General features: G+C 47.1%; 1 protein-coding gene across 1 annotated transcript in view; it reads left to right on the top strand.

Annotated features, from left to right (window-relative positions):
* Positions 1 to 19487, top strand: part of cfap92 (cilia and flagella associated protein 92 (putative)) — a 52554-nt gene that overhangs the window by 13225 nt on the left and 19842 nt on the right. The window contains exons 4-9 of the mRNA XM_052501297.1: positions 5990 to 6144; positions 7910 to 7971; positions 16731 to 16865; positions 17980 to 18070; positions 18279 to 18445; positions 18554 to 18706. Of these exons, the coding sequence (XP_052357257.1) occupies positions 5990 to 6144; positions 7910 to 7971; positions 16731 to 16865; positions 17980 to 18070; positions 18279 to 18445; positions 18554 to 18706 (763 nt within the window). The remainder of the gene's footprint in view (positions 1 to 5989; positions 6145 to 7909; positions 7972 to 16730; positions 16866 to 17979; positions 18071 to 18278; positions 18446 to 18553; positions 18707 to 19487) is intronic.

A 19487-nucleotide genomic window follows, 5' to 3' on the forward strand; every position in this document is an offset into this window, starting at 1 on the left:
GTTAGCGAGCTACATAGCTGTCTTGCTGTCTTCGTATCCAAGATAATTGTGTAGTCTTAGAGTGATTATCTTAACTTACCGAGGTTAGCTAGCCAGCTATCTGTCGTCCTTAACGTAGGAGACTCTGCTAGCTAGCCAACAGCTAGCCAACAGCTAGCCAACAGCTAGCCAACGGCTACCGAATAGGACTCAACAACCCGGTCGCATTCACAGGTAGTATCACATTTTCATTTCATTTCATTACAGTACAACGGTTTGATTTGTTTGATCGTAGCTAGCTACACAGCTAGCTACATAGCCGTCTTTGTATCAAAGATAAGTGTGTAGTCTAGAGCGATTTTCTAGGTTAGCTAGCCAGCTATTGTCGTTCTTTTAACGCAACGTAACGTAAACAACACTGCTAGCTAGCCAGCTAGCCCCGAATAGCAGCACTGCAGAAACTATTACACTCAACGGAACGACTTGATTAGTGTAGTGTCAACAACGCAGCCACTGCCAGCTAGCCTACTTCAGCAGTACTGTATCATTTTAATCATTTTAGTCAATAAGATTCTTGCTACGTAAGCTTAACTTTCTGAACATTCGAGACGTGTAGTCCACTTGTCATTCCAATCTCCTTTGCATTAGCGTAGCCTCTTCTGTAGCCTGTCAACTATGTGTCTGTCTATCCCTGTTCTCTCCTCTCTGCACAGACCATACAAACGCTCCACACCGCGTGGCCGCGGCCACCCTAATCTGATGGTCCCAGCGCGCACGACCCACGTGGAGTTCCAGGTCTCCGGTAGCCTCTGGAACTGCTGATCTGCGGCCAACAAGGCAGAGTTCATCTCAGCCTATGCCTCCCTCCAGTCCCTCGACTTCTTGGCACTGACGGAAACATGGATCACCACAGACAACACTGCTACTCCTACTGCTCTCTCTTCGTCCACCCACGTGTTCTCGCACACCCCGAGAGCTTCTGGTCAGCGGGGTGGTGGCACCGGGATCCTCATCTCTCCCAAGTGGTCATTCTCTCTTTCTCCCCTTACCCATCTGTCTATCGCCTCCTTTGAATTCCATGCTGTCACAGTTACCAGCCCTTTCAAGCTTAACATCCTTATCATTTATCGCCCTCCAGGTTCCCTCGGAGAGTTCATCAATGAGCTTGATACCTTGATAAGCTCCTTTCCTGAGGACGGCTCAGCTCTCACAGTGCTGGGCGACTTTAACCTCCCCACGTCTACCTTTGACTCATTCCTCTCTGCCTCCTTCTTTCCACTCCTCTCCCTCTTTTGACCTCACCCTCTCACCTCCCCCCTACTCACAAGGCAGGCAATACGCTTGACCTCATCTTTACTAGATGCTGTTCTTCCACTAACCTCATTGCAACTCCCCTCCAAGTCTCCGACCACTACCTTGTATCCTTTTCCCTCTCACTCTCATCCAACACCTCCCACACTGCCCCTACTCGGATGGTATCGCGCCGTCCCAACCTTCGCTCTCTCTCCCCGCTACTCTCTCCTCTTCCATCCTATCATCTCTTCCCTCTGCTCAAACCTTCTCCAACCTATCTCCTGATTCTGCCTCCTCAACCCCCTCCTCTCCTCCCTTTCTGCATCCTTTGACTCTCTATGTCCCCTATCCTCCAGGCCGGCTCGGTCCTCCCTCCCGCCCCGTGGCTCGACGACTCATTGCGAGCTCACAGAACAGGGCTCCAGGCAGCCGAGCGGAAATGGAGGAAAACTCGCCTCCCTGTGGACCTGGCATCCTTTCACTCCCTCCTCTCTACATTTTCCTCCTCTGTCTCTGCTGCTAAAGCCATTTTCTACCACTCTAAATTCCAAGCATCTGCCTCTAACCCTAGGAAGCTCTTTGCCACCTTCTCCTCCCTCCTGAATCCTCCCCCCTCCTCCCCTCTCTGCAGATGACTTCGTCAACCATTTTGAAAAGAAGGTCAACGACATCCGATCCTCGTTTGCTAAGTCAAACGGCACCGCTGGTTCTGCTCACACTGCCCTACCCTGTGCTCTGACCTCTTTCTCCCTCTCTCTCCAGATGAAATCTCGCGTCTTGTGACGGCCGGCCGCCCAACAACCTGCCCGCTTGACCCTATCCCCTCCTCTCTTCTCCAGACCATTTCCGGAGACCTTCTCCCTTACCTCACCTCGCTCATCAACTCATCCCTGACCGCTGGCTACGTCCCTTCCGTCTTCAAGAGAGCGAGAGTTGCACCCCTTCTGAAAAAACCTACACTCGATCCCTCCGATGTCAACAACTACAGACCAGTATCCCTTCTTTCTTTTCTCTCCAAAACTCTTGAACGTGCCGTCCTTGGCCAGCTCTCCCGCTATCTCTCTCTGAATGACCTTCTTGATCCAAATCAGTCAGGTTTCAAGACTAGTCATTCAACTGAGACTGCTCTTCTCTGTATCACGGAGGCGCTCCGCACTGCTAAAGCTAACTCTCTCTCCTCTGCTCTCATCCTTCTAGACCTATTGGCTGCCTTCGATACTGTGAACCATCAGATCCTCCTCTCCACCCTCTCCGAGTTGGGCATCTCCGGCGCGGCCCACGCTTGGATTGCGTCCTACCTGACAGGTCGCTCCTACCAGGTGGCGTGGCGAGAATCTGTCTCCTCACCACGCGCTCTCACCACTGGTGTCCCCCAGGGCTCTGTTCTAGGCCCTCTCCTATTCTCGCTATACACCAAGTCACTTGGCTCTGTCATAACCTCACATGGTCTCTCCTATCATTGCTATGCAGACGACGCACAATTAATCTTCTCCTTTCCCCCTTCTGATGACCAGGTGGCGAATCGCATCTCTGCATGTCTGGCAGACATATCAGTGTGGATGACGGATCACCACCTCAAGCTGAACCTCGGCAAGACGGAGCTGCTCTTCCTCCCGGGAAGGACTGCCCGTTCCATGATCTCGCCATCACGGTTGACAACTCCATTGTGTCCTCCTCCCAGAGCGCCAAGAACCTTGGCGTGATCCTGGACAACACCCTGTCGTTCTCAACTAACATCAAGGCGGTGGCCCGTTCCTGTAGGTTCATGCTCTACAACATCCGCAGAGTACGACCCTGCCTCACACAGGAAGCGGCGCAGGTCCTAATCCAGGCACTTGTCATCTCCCGTCTGGATTACTGCAACTCGCTGTTGGCTGGGCTCCCTGCCTGTGCCATTAAACCCCTACAACTCATCCAGAACGCCGCAGCCCGTCTGGTGTTCAACCTTCCCAAGTTCTCTCACGCCACCCCGCTCCTCCGCTCTCTCCACTGGCTTCCAGTTGAAGCTCGCATCCGCTACAAGACCATGGTGCTTGCCCACGGAGCTGTGAGGGGAACGGCACCTCAGTACCTCCAGGCTCTGATCAGGCCCTACACCCAAACAAGGGCACTGCGTTCATCCACCTCTGGCCTGCTCGCCTCCCTACCACTGAGGAAGTACAGTTCCCGCTCAGCCCAGTCAAAACTGTTCGCTGCTCTGGCCCCCCAATGGTGGAACAAACTCCAGAACGACGCCAGGACAGCGGAGTCAATCACCACCTTCCGGAGACACCTGAAACCCCACCTCTTTAAGGAATACCTAGGATAGGATAAGTTATCCTTCTCACCCCCCTTTAAGATTTAGATGCACTATTGTAAAGTGACTGCTCTACTGGATGTCATAAGGTGAATGCACCAATTTGTAAGTCGCTCTGGATAAGAAGAGCGTCTGCTAAATGACTTAAATGAAATGTAAATGTATCTATACCTGTCAGTCTGGGTTAATACCTGTCAGTCTGGGATAATACCTGTCTATCTATACCTGTCAGTCTGGTTTAATACCGGTCTATCTACACCTGTCAGTCTGGGGTAATACCTGTCTATCTATACCTGTCAGTCTGGGATAATACCTGTCAGTCTGGGATAATACCTGTCTATCTATACCTGTCAGTCTAGGATAATACCTGTCTATCTATACCTGTCAGTCTGGGGTAATACCTGTCAGTCTGGATTAATACCTGTCTATCTATACCTGTCAGTCTGGGTTAATACCTGTCAGTCTGGGATAATACCTGTCAGTCTGGGTTAATACCTGTCAGTCTGGGATAATACCTGTCAGTCTGGGTTAATACCTGTCTATCTATACCTGTCAGTCTGGATTAATACCTGTCTATCTACACCTGTCAGTCTGGATTAATACCTGTCTATCTACACCTGTCAGTCTGGATTAATACCTGTCTATCTACACCTGTCAGTCTGGATTAATACCTGTCTATCTACACCTGTCAGTCTGGGATAATACCTGTCAGTCTGGATTAATACCTGTCTATCTATACCTGTCAGTCTGGGCCTCTCTAGATGCCTGCCTGCCTGCCTGCCTGCCAGCCAGCCAGCCAGCCAGCCAGCCAGCCAGCCAGTCAGTCAGTCAGTCAGTCAGTCAGTCAGTCAGTCAGTCAGTCAGTCTGTCTGTCTGTCTGTCTGTCTGTCTGTCTGTCTGTCTGTCTGTTTGTCTGTGTTAAGGTGACAGACAGACAGACAGACAGACAGACAGACAGACAGACAGACAGACAGACAGACAGTTATTACAGACAGACAGACAGACAGACAGACAGACAGACAGACAGACAGACAGACAGACAGACAGACAGACAGACAGACAGACAGACAGACAGACAGACAGTTATTACCACAGACAGAGACAGACAGACAGACAGACAGACAGACAGACAGACAGTTATTACCCCAGACAGACAGACAGACAGACAGACAGACAGACAGACAGACAGACAGACAGACAGACAGACAGTTATTACCCCAGACAGACAGACAGACAGACAGACAGACAGACAGACAGACAGACAGACAGACAGACAGCTAAAATCTACATGTAGAATGAGAGGAAGTTAGTGTGTGTGTGAGAGAGACCAAGATAATGCCGTGATTGTGTTAGCCTGCTGAGCTAAAGCGAAGTTAGACGGACGGACGGACAGACCAAGGTAATGCCATGATTGTATTAGCCATGACACTACCGGTACCCTCTATATATAGCCTTGCTATTGTTATTTTACTGCTTCTGTCTAATTATTTGTTACTCGTTATTTTTAGTTTAACACTTATTTTTTTCTTAAAACGTCTTAACTTCTTGCGTTGAGAAATCCCGTATCCGGGAGCGTAATCATAGCCTCAAGCTCATTACCATAACACAACGTTAACTATAAAAAAAAATACACGCAGCTGGAGATTACGCAATAATTGCGACGGAGGACACCAAGCGAGCACCTGGTAGATGTCGTGTAAAATGGTCACTCTTCCAATGATATGCCTACAAGATACGTCACAATGCTGCAGACACCTTGGGGAAACGACAGAAAGTGTAAGCTCATTCTTGGCGCATTCACAGCCATATAAGGAGACATTGGAACACAGCGCCTTCAAAATCTGGAGCATTTCCTGTTTGAAATGTAATCTTGGTTTCGCCTGTAGCATCAGTTCTGTGGCACTCACAGATAATATCTTTGCAGTTTTGGAAACGTCAGAGTGTTTTCTTTCCAAAGCTGTCAATTATATGCATAGTCGAGCATCTTTTCGTGACAAAATATCTTGTTTAAAACAGGAACGTTTTTTTTAACCAAAAATTAAAAGAGCGCCCCCTATATCGAAGAAGTTAAAGCATTGTTGGTTAAGGGCTTGTAAAGTCAGCATTTCACTGTAAGGTCTAAACTATTCTATTCAGTGCATATGATTTGATTTTCTGAGTAAAGCCAAGGCAGACAAACAAACAGACCAAGGTAATGCCATGATTGTGTTAGCCTTCTGAGCTAAAGCTAAGCAGACAGACAGAAAGACAGGCATGGCATGGCATGGGCATGTAATCCCACTCAATCTCAACACAATGACACACCCTCCTTTTCTCTCGTTGAATATAATGGTCCTCAATGTAGAGTCCTCAAAGTGACCAGGCACATTATGTCCAACAGGTGTATAACGGACCATGCGGTGTGTGTATGTATCTTCCCAGGTGTTGAAGCCGTGGCTTGAAGGGGACCAGGTGTGGTTAGGCTGGTCTCAGTCTGTAAAGGTTAGAGTCACCAGAGAGCTGCTCATTAAACTGGTGTCTCATAAAATCACCTTCAAAATCTGGGACACCAAGGACAGGGTCTCTGCTAAAGCCAGGTATTGTACCACTCACACAGATTACAGACTAAAGACAGGCATTGTACCACTCACACAGATTACAGACTAAGGAATTATAGCACATATTACAGACAAGGCCTGGCATTATACCACACATTACAGACAAGGCCAGGCATTGTGCCACTTACACAGATTACAGACTAAAGCCAGGTAGTGTACCACTCACACAGATTACAGATTTAGGCAATGTATTATACCACATATTACAGACAAGAACAGGCATTGTACCACTCACACAGATTACAGACGAAAGCCAGGTATTGTACCACTCACACAGATTACAGACTAAGGCCAGGTATTGTACCACAGATTATAGACTAAGGCTAGGTATTGTACCACAGATTATGGACTAAAACCAGGTATTGTACCACAGATTATGGACTAAAACCAGGTATTGTACCACAGGTTATGTACTAAGGCCAGGTATTGTACCACAGATTATAGACTAAAGCCAGGTATTTTACCACAGATTATAGACTAAAGCCAGGCATTTTACCACAGATTATGGACTAAAGCCAGGCATTTTACCACAGATTATAGATTAAGGCCAGGTATTGTAACACAGATTACAGACTAAGGCCAGGTATTGTACCACAGATTATAGACCAAGGCAAAGAATCGTACCACAGATTATGGACTAAAGCCAGGCATTTTACCACAGATTATAGATTAAGGCCAGGTATTGTACCACAGATTATAGACTAAAACCAGGTATTGTACCACAGATTATAGACTAAAACCAGGTATTGTACCACAGATTATGGACTAAAGCCAGGTATTTTACCACAGATTATAGACTAAAGCCAGGTATTGTACCACAGATTATGGACTAATGCCAGGTATTTTACCACAGATTATAGACTAAAACCAAGTATTGTACCACAGATTGTGGACTAAAGCCAAGCATTTTACCACAGATTATAGACTAACGCCAGATATTGTACCACAGATTATAGACTAAGGCCAGGTATTGTACCACAGATTATAGATTAAAGCCAGGTATTGTACCACAGATTGTGGACTAAAGCCAGGTATTGTACCACAGATTATAGATTAAAGCCAGGTATTGTACCACAGATTGTGGACTAAAGGCTCAATTGAATCTATAGTACTGAAGAACTGCATTACATCGCGTTAGAAATGTTAAATCAATGTTCTTGGTTCAGTGGTAAATGCTGCATATCTCGGCTCATTCTGATATTGTAATGAATTTCCTCCTCTTCTTCCGAAGAGGAGAGGCGAAACGGATCAGAGGACCAATACGCGGCGTGGTAATTGTCCATGGTTCTTTTTAATACGTTAAGGTACACATGAACAACTGACTACAAAAAACCAAGAAATGTGAAAACTCAAAACAGTCCTATCTGGTGCAGAGACAGAGACAGGAACAATCACCCACAAACACACAGTGAAACCTGTTGTTCATGATTCTCAATCAGAGACAACTAATGACACCTGCCTCTGATTGAGAACCATACTAGGCCGAAACATAGAAATACCCAAATCATAGAAAAACAAACATAGACTGCCCACCCAACTCACGCCCTGACCATACTAACTAAATACAAAACACAGGAAATAAAGGTCAGAACGTGACAGATATTAACTTTAGATTTCAATAGTGATATAATGCTGAACCTCAGCGATACGGATTGAACTGAGCCCCAACAATGAATAAGTATGTAAACCTGTTGTTCAATGTAAGTGTGGATCAAAGTGTCTGCTTGCTTATTTATTGATCCAGATATGACCGACCCAAAACCTTCCGGCTGCCACAGGCCAAACCAGGGGAAGACAATGATCTAGGTAAGAGCTTTTAACCTGTTTTAACTTCTAATAACATCACTGGGAATCATTTACATTTCCCAAACTCAGATAGTTGTGTTCATGTTAATAACTGTCATGAGGTATTTATCTGACGTCTAGGAGTAAACCTAGACTGAGGCAGCCAGAAGTAATCAAATAAACAATCTCCATCTGTGACCTGAGATCTGGTCTGGGGCAGGGCACTGGGCTTAGCTAAGCATAGACATAATACAATCTCCATCTGTGACCTGAGATCTGGTCTGGGGCAGGGCACTGGGTGACCTGTGATCTGGGCTGGGGCAGGGCACTGGGCTTAGCTGAGCATAGACATAATACAATCTCCATCTGTGACCTGAGATCTGGGCTGGGGCAGGGCACTGGGCTTAGCTGAGCATAGACATAATACGGGTTTAGCTGAGCATAGACATAATACAATCTCCATCTGTGACCTGAGATCTGGTCTGGAGCAGGGCACTGGGCTTAGCTAAGCATAGACAATACAATCATAATACAATCTCCATCTGTGACCTGAGATCCGGGCTGATAGGCGTGATATACATATAGGGGTAATGTAGCTCTATGGTTAAGCTTGTGTGTTAAGCTTGTGTTTGAATATATTTATTTAATTTCAATTACGATTTTCATGAATAGGAAAAGTTGCGTTATGGTAATGCACTTGAGGCTATGATTACGCTCCCGGATACGGGATTGCTCGTCGCTAGAGGTTAAAATCGCCAGCTACAATAAATGTGACCTAAGGATATGGTTTCCAGTTTGCATGCGTCCAGTGTAGTTATTTGAGGGCCGTCATGGTATCGGCTTGAGAGGGAATATACATGGCTGTGCCTATAACTGAAGAGAATTCTCTCGGGAGGTAATACTGTCTGCATTTGATTGTGAGGTATTCTAGGTTGAGGAAACAAAAGGACTTGAGATTCTGTATTTTATCACAAATCACACCATGAGTAGTTAATAATGAAGCATACAGGCAGGGCCTTTCTTCTTCACGGAGAATTCTTTATTCCTGTCTGCGCGATGAACTGAGAACCCAGCTGGCTGTATGGATGGGGACAGTATATTCCGAGAGAGCCATGATTCCATGAACCAGAATATGTTACAGTCCCTGGTGTCTTTCTGGAAGGAGATCCTTGTCCTGAGCTCGTCTACTTCATTGTCCAGAGACTGAACATTAGCGAGTAATATACTCGAAAGCTTTGGATGGTGTACACGCCTCGGACTAGAGGTCCATTCTGAATATCTCTTCTCCACTGGCAATGTTTTGGAGCAGCCTCTGGGATAAGTGTAATTGTCCTGGGGGATACAAACAAAAGATCCAATTCTGGAAAGTCGTGTTCCTGTTCGTAATTGTGGTGAGTTACCGCCGCTCGGATATCCAAAAGTTATTTCCGGCTGTATGTAATAACACAAAAAACATTCTGGGCTAATAATGTAAGAAATAACACACAAAAATGAATACTGCAAAGTTGCTAACCTCTTAGTCCGCCCCATCCCGCATGCAGGATCGTGACTACAGCCTCAAGCTCATTACCATAACGCAACATTAGCGATTTCTAAAAATTGCAAATGAAATGAAATAAATATGCCTGCTCTCAAGCTTATCCTTGTCTTAACAATCCTGTCGTCTCAGATTTTCAAAATATGCTTTAGAACCAGAGAAAATCAATAATTTGTGTAAGAGTGGTGATAGCTAGCTTAGCATTTAGCGTTAGCATTTAGCACGCAACATATTCACAAAAACCAGCAAAGGGATCAAATAAAATAATTTACCTTTGAAGAACTTCAGATGTTTCAATGAGGAGACTCTCAGTTACATAGCAGATGTCCAGTTTTTCCTGAAAGATGCTTGTGTAGGACACAACGTTCCGTTTTGTTACTATGCATTTGGCTACCGAAACTAACCGAAAATTCAGTCACCTAAACGTCAAACTTTTTTCCGAATTAACTCCATAATATCGACTGAAACATGGAAAACGTTGTTTGAATCAATCCTCAAGGTGTTTTGTCATATATCTCTTCATTGAAATGCCGTCCCTGGAAGCGTGCATTCTTCTCTGATTCGGATGGAAAAATACTGGTAGCTGACTTTTTGCGCACCAATTTCCACGCAGACACCGTGCGGGACACTTGGCAATTGTAGTCTCTTATGGTCAATCTTCCAATGATATGCCTACAAATACGTCACAATGCTGCAGACACCTGGGGGAAACGATAGGAAGTGTCCGTTCATTCCTGTCGCATTCACAGCCATATAAGGCGATCATGGAAAACGTGCCGTCCGAAATCCTGTTGATTTCCTGGTCGCTCAAACATCTTGGTTTTGCCTGTAGATTTTGTTCCATGGCACTCACAGTGAAAATCTTTGCAGTTCTGGAAACGTCAGAGTGTCTTCTTTACAAAACTATCAATTCCAAGCATAGTTGAGCATCTTTTCGTGACAAAATATTGCGCTAAAAACGGGCACGTCTTTTTATCCAAAAATGAAATACTGCCCCTATAGGACGAGCTTGAAGCAGAGCTGCCATGTTTGTCGGCGGCACCTTATACTGATAGTTTGATGGTTTGTACGGTTGTGGCTAAATCAAGTACAGCTATGGATAGAAGTGACTTTAACAATCAGCATGGATCTCAAACCATGCTACAATATTAAAGCAGATTGTCAGCCAGGTTTCTTCCCTCTCTTCCCACTTCCCACCAGTGGACTTTGTCTCATCAACAGAAGTTCTATAAACAGATGCTTCAGATTGTTACATCCTGAGAGATCTGGCTCCTTCTTTTATCAGTGGTGTCAGGACCCGGTTACGAACCCGGGTCTCCGGAGTGAGAAACAGTCACTTAACCAACTGAGCCACGAATAGTCGGCAGAACCCAGAAGATGAGGCAGACACAGCAGTATTTGAGACGGTGTATTTAATGAAGTAAAAAGTGAAGTTCTTCAGGAAAACATGTAACTCCACAACCTCAAAAGGAATTCCATAAGAACAAAGGTAATCCTCCAAGACAAAAAGGTAAATCCACAAGATGGAAGGTATAGCACAAAAAGCCTCAAAAGATACTCAAAAAACAAACAAACAAGAACAAAAAAACAGAATTCCTCAAAATAGTCCACCGGGATCAACAAGAGTACACAGAGTACTAGGGCTGGGTGCTAACATACAAACACAGAGCACAGAACTGAGGAAAACAAAGGGTTTAAATACAATCAGGGGAAACGAGGCACAGGTGCAAATAATAATGGGGATCAAGGGAAAACAAAAAGGTCAAAAGGCACAATGGGGGCCTCTAGTGACCAAAAACCGGAACAACCCTGGCCAAATCCTGACAGAATCCCCCCCCCTAGGAACGGCTCCTGACGTTCCTACCAGCTCTCTCAGGGTGGAGGGCCCTGAACTCACGAATGAGGTCAGGGTCCAGTATGTCTTTGGCAGGAACCCAGGAGCGCTCCTCGGGACCGTAGCCTTCCCAGTCCACCAGATACTGCCAGGACCGCTGCACCCGGCGGGAATCCAGTATCCGATGGACGGTATAAGCCGGCTGGCCTCCAATGACACGAAGCAGAAGGGGAGATCTGTCTGCCGGGACAAGGGGAGAAAAAACAGGTTTTAATAAGGAAATGTGAAACGTGGGATTAATCTTAAGGGATCTGGGTAAGTGTAGGCGATAAGAAACTGGGTTAACTCTCCTGGCAACCTTAAAGGGGCCGATGTATTTTTGGGACAGCTTGCGAGACTCCACCCGTAGTGGTAAGTCTCTTGTGGAGAGCCAGACTCTCTGGCCGGGGCGCAGGGTAGGCCCAGGACGGCGACGTCTGTTGGCTTGTTGTTGGTACCTCTGTGAGGAACGCATAAGATTAAGACGGGTCTTCCTCCACATAAGCCGACAGCGTCTGACGAACTTCAAGGCTGAAGGCACTCTGACTCCTGCCTCCTGGTCTGGGAACAATGGAGGGGCATAGCCAAACTGACACTCGTGCGGGGACATACCAGTGGAGGAGGAGCGCAAGGTGTTGTGCGCGTATTCGGCCCAAACAATGAAGGACGACCATGTGGACGGGTTGTTACGAGTCATACATCGGAGGGTGGTTTCCAGCTCTTGATTCATCCTCTCTGTTTGGCCGTTGGACTCCGGATGGTACCCTGAAGATAGACTGGCAGAAGCCCCCATGAGTTGGCAGAAGGCCTTCCAAAACCTAGAGGCGAACTGGGGACCTCTGTCAGAAACAATATCTTGAGGAATGCCGAAGACTCGGAACACATGATTAATTACCAACTCAGCCGTTTCCTTGGCAGAAGGTAACTTAATCAGAGGGACGAACCTGGCCGCCTTAGAAAACCTGTCGATTATGACTAGGATAGTAGTATTGCCATGGGATGGAGGAAGGCCAGTAATAAAGTCCAACGAGATATGGGACCAGGGTCTGTGGGGAACAGGTAAAGGGTGAAGGAGTCCTTGCGGGCGGAGGTGAGAAGATTTGCCCTGGCAGCACACGGGGCAGGCATTGATGAAAGTGGCAACGTCTTCTCTTATGGTAGGCCACCAGAACTTACGCTGGATGAACTCCAAGGTGCGACCTACGCCCGGGTGACAGGTGAGGCGAGAGGAGTGCCCCCACAGAAGGACCTGAGTCCTCACTGCCTTGGGGACAAATAACCGATTGGCAGGACCTCCTTTCGGGTCCGGTTCAATAGCTTGAGCTCGTCTCACGGTATCCTCAACTTGCCACGAGATCGGAGCCACGATCTTAGCAGCAGGAAGGACAGGCATGTCCGTGTCATCTCGAATGGCAGGAGCGTAGACTCGGGACAGGGCATCCGGTTTGAGATTCTTCGACCCGGGCCGATAGATGAGGATAAACTGGAATCGATTGAAGAAAAGAGACCATCTAGCTTGTCTAGAGTTCAACCGCTTCGCCTGCTGGATATACTCCAGATTTTTGTGGTCCGTAAGCACTTGAAACGGGTGAGAAGCCCCCTCGAGCCAGTGTCTCCATTCCTTCAATGCCATCTTAACCGCTAGGAGTTCACGATCCCCCACATCGTAGTTCCTCTCAGCCGGGGTAAGCCGGTGTGAGAAGAAAGCGCACGGATGAAGCTTCTTGTCTTCACCCCTCTGAGACAGGACAGCTCCAACACCAACCTCTGAGGCGGCTACCTCCACCACAAACGGTTCATCCGTAGTCGGTAGTATCAGGATGGGAGCAGAGAGGACGCGCTGCTTGAGTCCTTGGAAGGCCGTCTCAGATTCTCTTCCCCACAAAAACCTTGCATTGCCACCCTTGGTTAAAGCTGAGAGAGGGGCTGCCACCAAGCTGAAGTTCTTGATGAACTTGCGGTAAAAGTTAGTGAAGCCCAGGAAACGCTGAACTTCCTTAACGGATTTGGGGGTGGGCCAATCCGCTACCGCCCCTACCTTCCTGGGGTCCATTTGGACTCGACCGGGTTCCACTACAAATCCCAGGAATTGTACTCGGGATGAATGGAATTCACATTTTTCCGGCTTAACGTACAGATGGCTGTCTAGGAGGCGTTTGAGTACTTGTCTGACATGCTTTGTGTGTTCTTGAAGAGAGCTCGAAAAGATGAGGATGTCATCCAAGTAAACGAACACAAAAATGTTAAGCATATCCCTAAGCACATCGTTTATGAGCGCTTGGAACACCGCTGGGGCGTTGGTCAGGCCGAAGGGCATCACCAAGTATTCATAGTGACCAGTAGGCGTGTTGAAAGCGGTCTTCCACTCGTCACCAGGTCTGATCCGCACAAGATGGTATGCGTTCCGCAGGTCAAGCTTAGTGAAAACAACTGCTTCCTGGAGCAGCTCGAAGGCTGTGGCCATAAGGGGTAGCGGGTAGCGGGTAACGGTTACGAACGGTTATGGCATTGAGTCCCCGGTAGTCGATGCAAGGACGTAATCCACCGTCTTTCTTGGCCACAAAGAAAAACCCTGCTCCCGCCGGGGAGGTGGATGGACGCATGAGGCCTGCTTCCAGAGCGTCCTTGATGTAGGTATCCATAGCAGCTCGTTCGGGTGGAGATAGGGAAAAGATCCGACCCCTGGGGGCAAATGCCCGGAAACAGTTCGATGGGGCAATCATAAGGTCTATGGGGTGGTAGCATGGTGGCCCTCTGTTTGCTAAATACCAGTTTGAGGTCATGGTAACACTCGGGAACTCGGGTCAGGTCGATGGATTCTAAAGACTCGGGAGTAGAACTCGGGAATTCGGGAAAATACAAGTAGCTTGGCACGTAGGACCCCACTGCTTGATAGTGCCCACAGACCAGTCGATGTGAGGGTTATGGCTGTGAAGCCAGGGGTATCCAAGGACGAGAGGGAACTCGGAACAGGAGATCAAATGAAAGTTCATCAATTCCTGGTGTTGTGAAACTGAAAGTCGCAAGGAGGTAGTGACATGAGTGACAAGTCCAGATCCCAAAGGGCTTCCATCCAATGTAGTAACCCTCATGGGGTCACTTAGAGGTTCAGAGGGAATGCCATTCTCCTTCGCCCAGACACCATCCATGAAGTTACCTGCGGCTCCAGAGTCTACCAAGGCTTGAAGGTGAAGCTTGTGGTTGTCCCAGGAAAGGGTGACTGGAATGAGCAGACGGGAGTTGGACGGATGGGAGGAGGTTATGTTTCCCGTTACAGTTCCCCCCGGTCTGTACGGGACAGAGCGTTTCCCTGGAGCCCGGGACACGTGGAACGGAAATGGCCCGGTTTGCCGCAATATAGACAGCGTCGCTCCCTCATCCGGCGGTCTCTCTCAGCCTGGGAGATGCGTCCAATCTGCATGGGTTCCGGTGGAGCCAGCGAGGATAAAGGTGGGGACTCGGAGCTGGGACTGATATGGGCTAGAGGTCTACGGTTGAGTTCTCTCTCTCTCAGACGCTGGTCAATGCGTGAGGCCAACTTGATCAGGGACTCGAGATTGTCCGGTGGTTCCCGAGTGGCCAGTTCATCTTGGATAGTGTCGGAAAGGCCTTTCAGAAAGCACACCGTGAGCGCCTCGTTGTTCCAGCCACTCGCTGCTGCCACCGTGCGGAACTGGATGGCATAGTCCGTCACGCTGCGCCGACCTTGGTGGAGAGTCAGGAGCTGTTTGGCTGAGTCAGAACCACTGCTTGGGCCTTGAAACACTCGTTTGAATTCCTTAGCAAAGGCAGAGTAGCTGGCACAGCAGGAATTATGGGCATCCCACACAGCAGTAGCCCAGGCCAGGGCTTTTTCCGACAGCAGGGTGATGATATATGCGATCTTAGACCGGTCGGTGGGGAACGACGAGGGTTGCAGCTCGAAGGAGAGAGAACATTGGGTGAGAAACCCTTTACAAGCACTTGGATCACCTGAGAACCGTTGGGGAGGTGGAAGACGAGGTTCAGCCAGAGGGTTAACTGCCATGGGTACGTGATTCTGAGGTACTGGGACGGGAACTGTTGCCGGGGTAAGTCGATCAGATATCTGCTTTATGGAAGTCAGCATCTCCGACAGAAGATGAGAATGTCTAGCCATTAAGGCCTCTTGCTGAACCAGGGCGGCTTCGTGGCGTTGAACAGTCTCCTGGTGGTGGGACAGCATGGCAACAAGGTCCTGGGAACTGGCTGCCTCTGGGTTCATTTTTGGCCCTGTGTTTCTGTCAGGACCCGGTTACGAACCCGGGTCTCCGGAGTGATAAACAGTCACTTAACCAACTGAGCCACGAATAGTCGGCAGAACCCAGAAGATAAGGCAGACACAGCAGTACTTGAGACGGTGTATTTAATGAAGTAAAAAGTGAAGTTCTTCAGGAAAACATGTAACTCCACAACCTCAAAAGGAATTCCATAAGAACAAAGGTAATCCTCCAAGACAAAAAGGTAAATCCACAAGGTGGAAGGTATAGCACAAAAAGCCTCAAAAGATACTCAAAAAACAAACAAACAAGAACAAAAAAAATAGAATTCCTCAAGAGAGTCCACCGGGATCAACAAGAGTTCACAGAGTACTAGGGCTGGGTGCTAACAAAACAAAGGGTTTAAATACAATCATGGGAAACGAGGCACAGGTGCAAATAATAATGGGGATCAAGGGAAAACAAAAGGTCAAAAGGCACAATGGGGGCCTCTAGTGACCAAAAACCGGAACAACCCTGGCCAAATCCTGACAAGTGGTGTAACTGAGCTGTCAAATCAGTGAGTGGCTGCTCATGTGCTCGTTGGGCAGGTTCATTTTGCATGGCCTATTGTCCTGGGTGGGCGTGGAGTTTGCACATATTAGACCATTCCATTGGTTCTTAACATTTCCACCCATCCGGGGCACTAGGCCATGCAAAACAAATTGGCCCATTGTCACGAAGCTGCCCACACCCTTCCCAATCGCGCTAGAAGTTCACAATGAGAAAGTGTGTTTTATGGAAGACATGACACTCAAATTTAAGATCATTAAAATAAATCACGAGGATTTCTGTCAGTCTAAACGAGGTTTAGATTACACCACATGTTCCAGTGTTTGAATTTGTAAACACAGCTGCATGGTATTTCTACTAATGTGACTCCATGCAGCCAATGGCAATGCTTGCGGTGGGTATAACACCGGGAGCCTCTTGTGGATTTGACAGCTTCCACCTCAGACACAATAAAAACAACAGCTATACGGGAGAAGGATAGCAACAATCTGGTAGAATGGCTGAGGTAGACTGCACGTTGGGACAATATAACAATCTGAATTTTAGCAAATAGTGGATTTCAGATGATGTTTGCTTTCAGGTGGGATAAAGAGCATGGTGTACAAGTTGAGATCAATGTTTGAGAAGAAGAATCCCAGGACCAGATCGTCCAATAAGAGAGGAGATGCCTTGTCCACGGACTTCAAGAGGTTCTCTGAGCTCAATTGTGTTACAGGTACAGGACTTTCATCAGTATCCATAACATGAACACAGGGTATACCTACAGTGTAACATGATGTTAACATTACCTACCAGTTGAGCCATAGCCTACAGTGTAACATGATGTTAACATTACCTACCAGTTGAACCATAGCCTACAGTGTAACATGATGTTAACATTACCTACCAGTTGAGCCATAGCCTACAGTGTAACATGATGTTAACATTACCTACCAGTTGAGCCATAGCCTACAGTGTAACATGATGTTAACATTACCTACCAGTTGAGCCATAGCCTACAGTGTAACATGATGTTAACATTACCTACCAGTTGAGCCATAGCCTACAGTGTAACATGATGTTAACATTACCTACCAGTTGAGCCATAGCCTACAGTGTAACATGATGTTAACATTACCTACCAGTTGAGCCATAGCCTACAGTGTAACATGATGTTAACATTACCTACCAGTTGAACCATAGCCTACAGTGTAACATGATGTTAACATTACCTACCAGTTGAGCCATAGCCTACAGTGTAACATGATGTTAACATTACCTACCAGTTGAGCCATAGCCTACAGTGTAACATGATGTTAACATTACCTACCAGTTGAACCATAGCCTACAGTGTAACATGATGTTAACATTACCTACCAGTTGAGCCATAGCCTACAGTGTAACATGATGTTAACATTATCTACCAGTTGAGCCATAGCCTACAGTGTAACATGATGTTAACATTACCTACCAGTTGAACCATAGCCTACAGTGTAACATGATGTTAACATTATCCACCAGTTGAACCATAGCCTACAGTGTAACATGATGTTAACATTATCTACCAGTTGAACCATAGCCTACAGTGTAACATGATGTTAACATTACCTACCAGTTGAACCATAGCCTACAGTGTAACATGATGTTAACATTACCTACCAGTTGAGCCATAGCCTACAGTGTAACATGATGTTAACATTACCTACCAGTTGAACCATAGCCTACAGTGTAACATGATGTTAACATTATCTACCAGTTGAGCCATAGCCTACAGTGTAACATGATGTTAACATTATCTACCAGTTGAGCCATAGCCTACAGTGTAACATGATGTTAACATTACCTTCCAGTTGAGCCCAAGGCATCCACCACAGAGGTCTCCTCCTCAGCTGCCCTCAACACAGGATCGCTGGTCTCAGACACAGAACAATGTGGAACCAGGTCACACACACACACACACACACACACACACACACACACACACACACACACACACACACACACACACACACACACACACACACACACACACACACACACACACACACACACACACACACACACACACACACACACACACACACACACACACACACCAATATTCCATGCCAAGCTTGACAAACTTTTCCATTATTCTGTGACGTTTTAGATCAGGGGAACAGGACCTGCAGTCAGTCGACTCAAAGAGTGCCAAACCTGATGGCCCAGTGGAACAGGAGAAGGAGAAGGATTCCGCTTCATCAAAACCAGCCCAGAAGAAATCAGCCCTGGACCAGTCTTCCAAAGCCGTAAAAGAAACCAGCAAGACAACCATTCGTACGTGACTGGTCTGGAAGCGCTGTTTGAACCTGTTTATTTCTATAGAAATCCTGTCAATATCAGCTGACACATACAGTATAAAGTCATGTGTTTCTCTCACATCAGCTCCTATGAAGGCTGGTTCAGTGAAGGACAAGTTGGTGGTGCCTAGGAAGAAGGCTCTCGTCAAGTCGACCCTGGAGACTGCTTCTCACATTGAGCACATCAGGAGGAACGGAGTGGCATCACTAGAACTCAGCTACATATACCTCCTGGCAGGTAAGATAGGAGAGACTGGGATGGAATAGAATGCAAATAAAGTGATCAAATGGAATGGGATGGAAAGAGACATGGGATAGAATGGAATGGAAAGAAAGGGGAAAATAAATGGGAAAGAATAGAATGGAAGGACAGGGAAATTGGACAGAATGGAAGGACAGGGAAATGGGATAGTATCAAAAGGAAGGACAGGGAAATGGGATCGAATGGGGGGAAAGGACAGGGAAATGGGATCGGATGGGGGGAAGGACAGGGAAATGGGATCGAATGGGGGGAAAGGACAGGGAAATGGGATCGAATGGGGGGAAGGACAGGGAAATGGGATCGAATGGGGGAAAGGACAGGGAAATGGGATCGAATGGGGGGAAGGACAGGGAAATGGGATCGAATGGGGGGAAGGACAGGGAAATTGGATCGAATGGGGGGAAAGGACAGGGAAATTGGATCGAATGGGGGGAAGGACAGGGAAATGGGATCGAATGGGGGGAAGGACAGGGAAATGGGATCGAATGGGGGGAAGGACAGGGAAATGAGATCGAATGGGGGGAAGGACAGGGAAATGGGATCGAATGGGGGGAAGGGGTAATCTGACAGAAAGGAACAATAGGAAAATCGGATTGAAAATAATGTAAGGAAAGGGAATATGGATAGAATGGAAGAAAAAGGAAATGGAAAGGAATGGAGGGAGTGTCAAATGGGATTGGGGGAAATGAAAAGAAAGGGAAATGGGATAGAATAACAGGGAAATGAGATAGATTGGAATGGAAGGAAATGGTAATTG

The sequence above is a fragment of the Oncorhynchus keta genome, unplaced genomic scaffold (genome assembly GCF_023373465.1).
Source record: "Oncorhynchus keta strain PuntledgeMale-10-30-2019 unplaced genomic scaffold, Oket_V2 Un_contig_1319_pilon_pilon, whole genome shotgun sequence".
Lineage (NCBI taxonomy): Eukaryota > Metazoa > Chordata > Actinopteri > Salmoniformes > Salmonidae > Oncorhynchus > Oncorhynchus keta.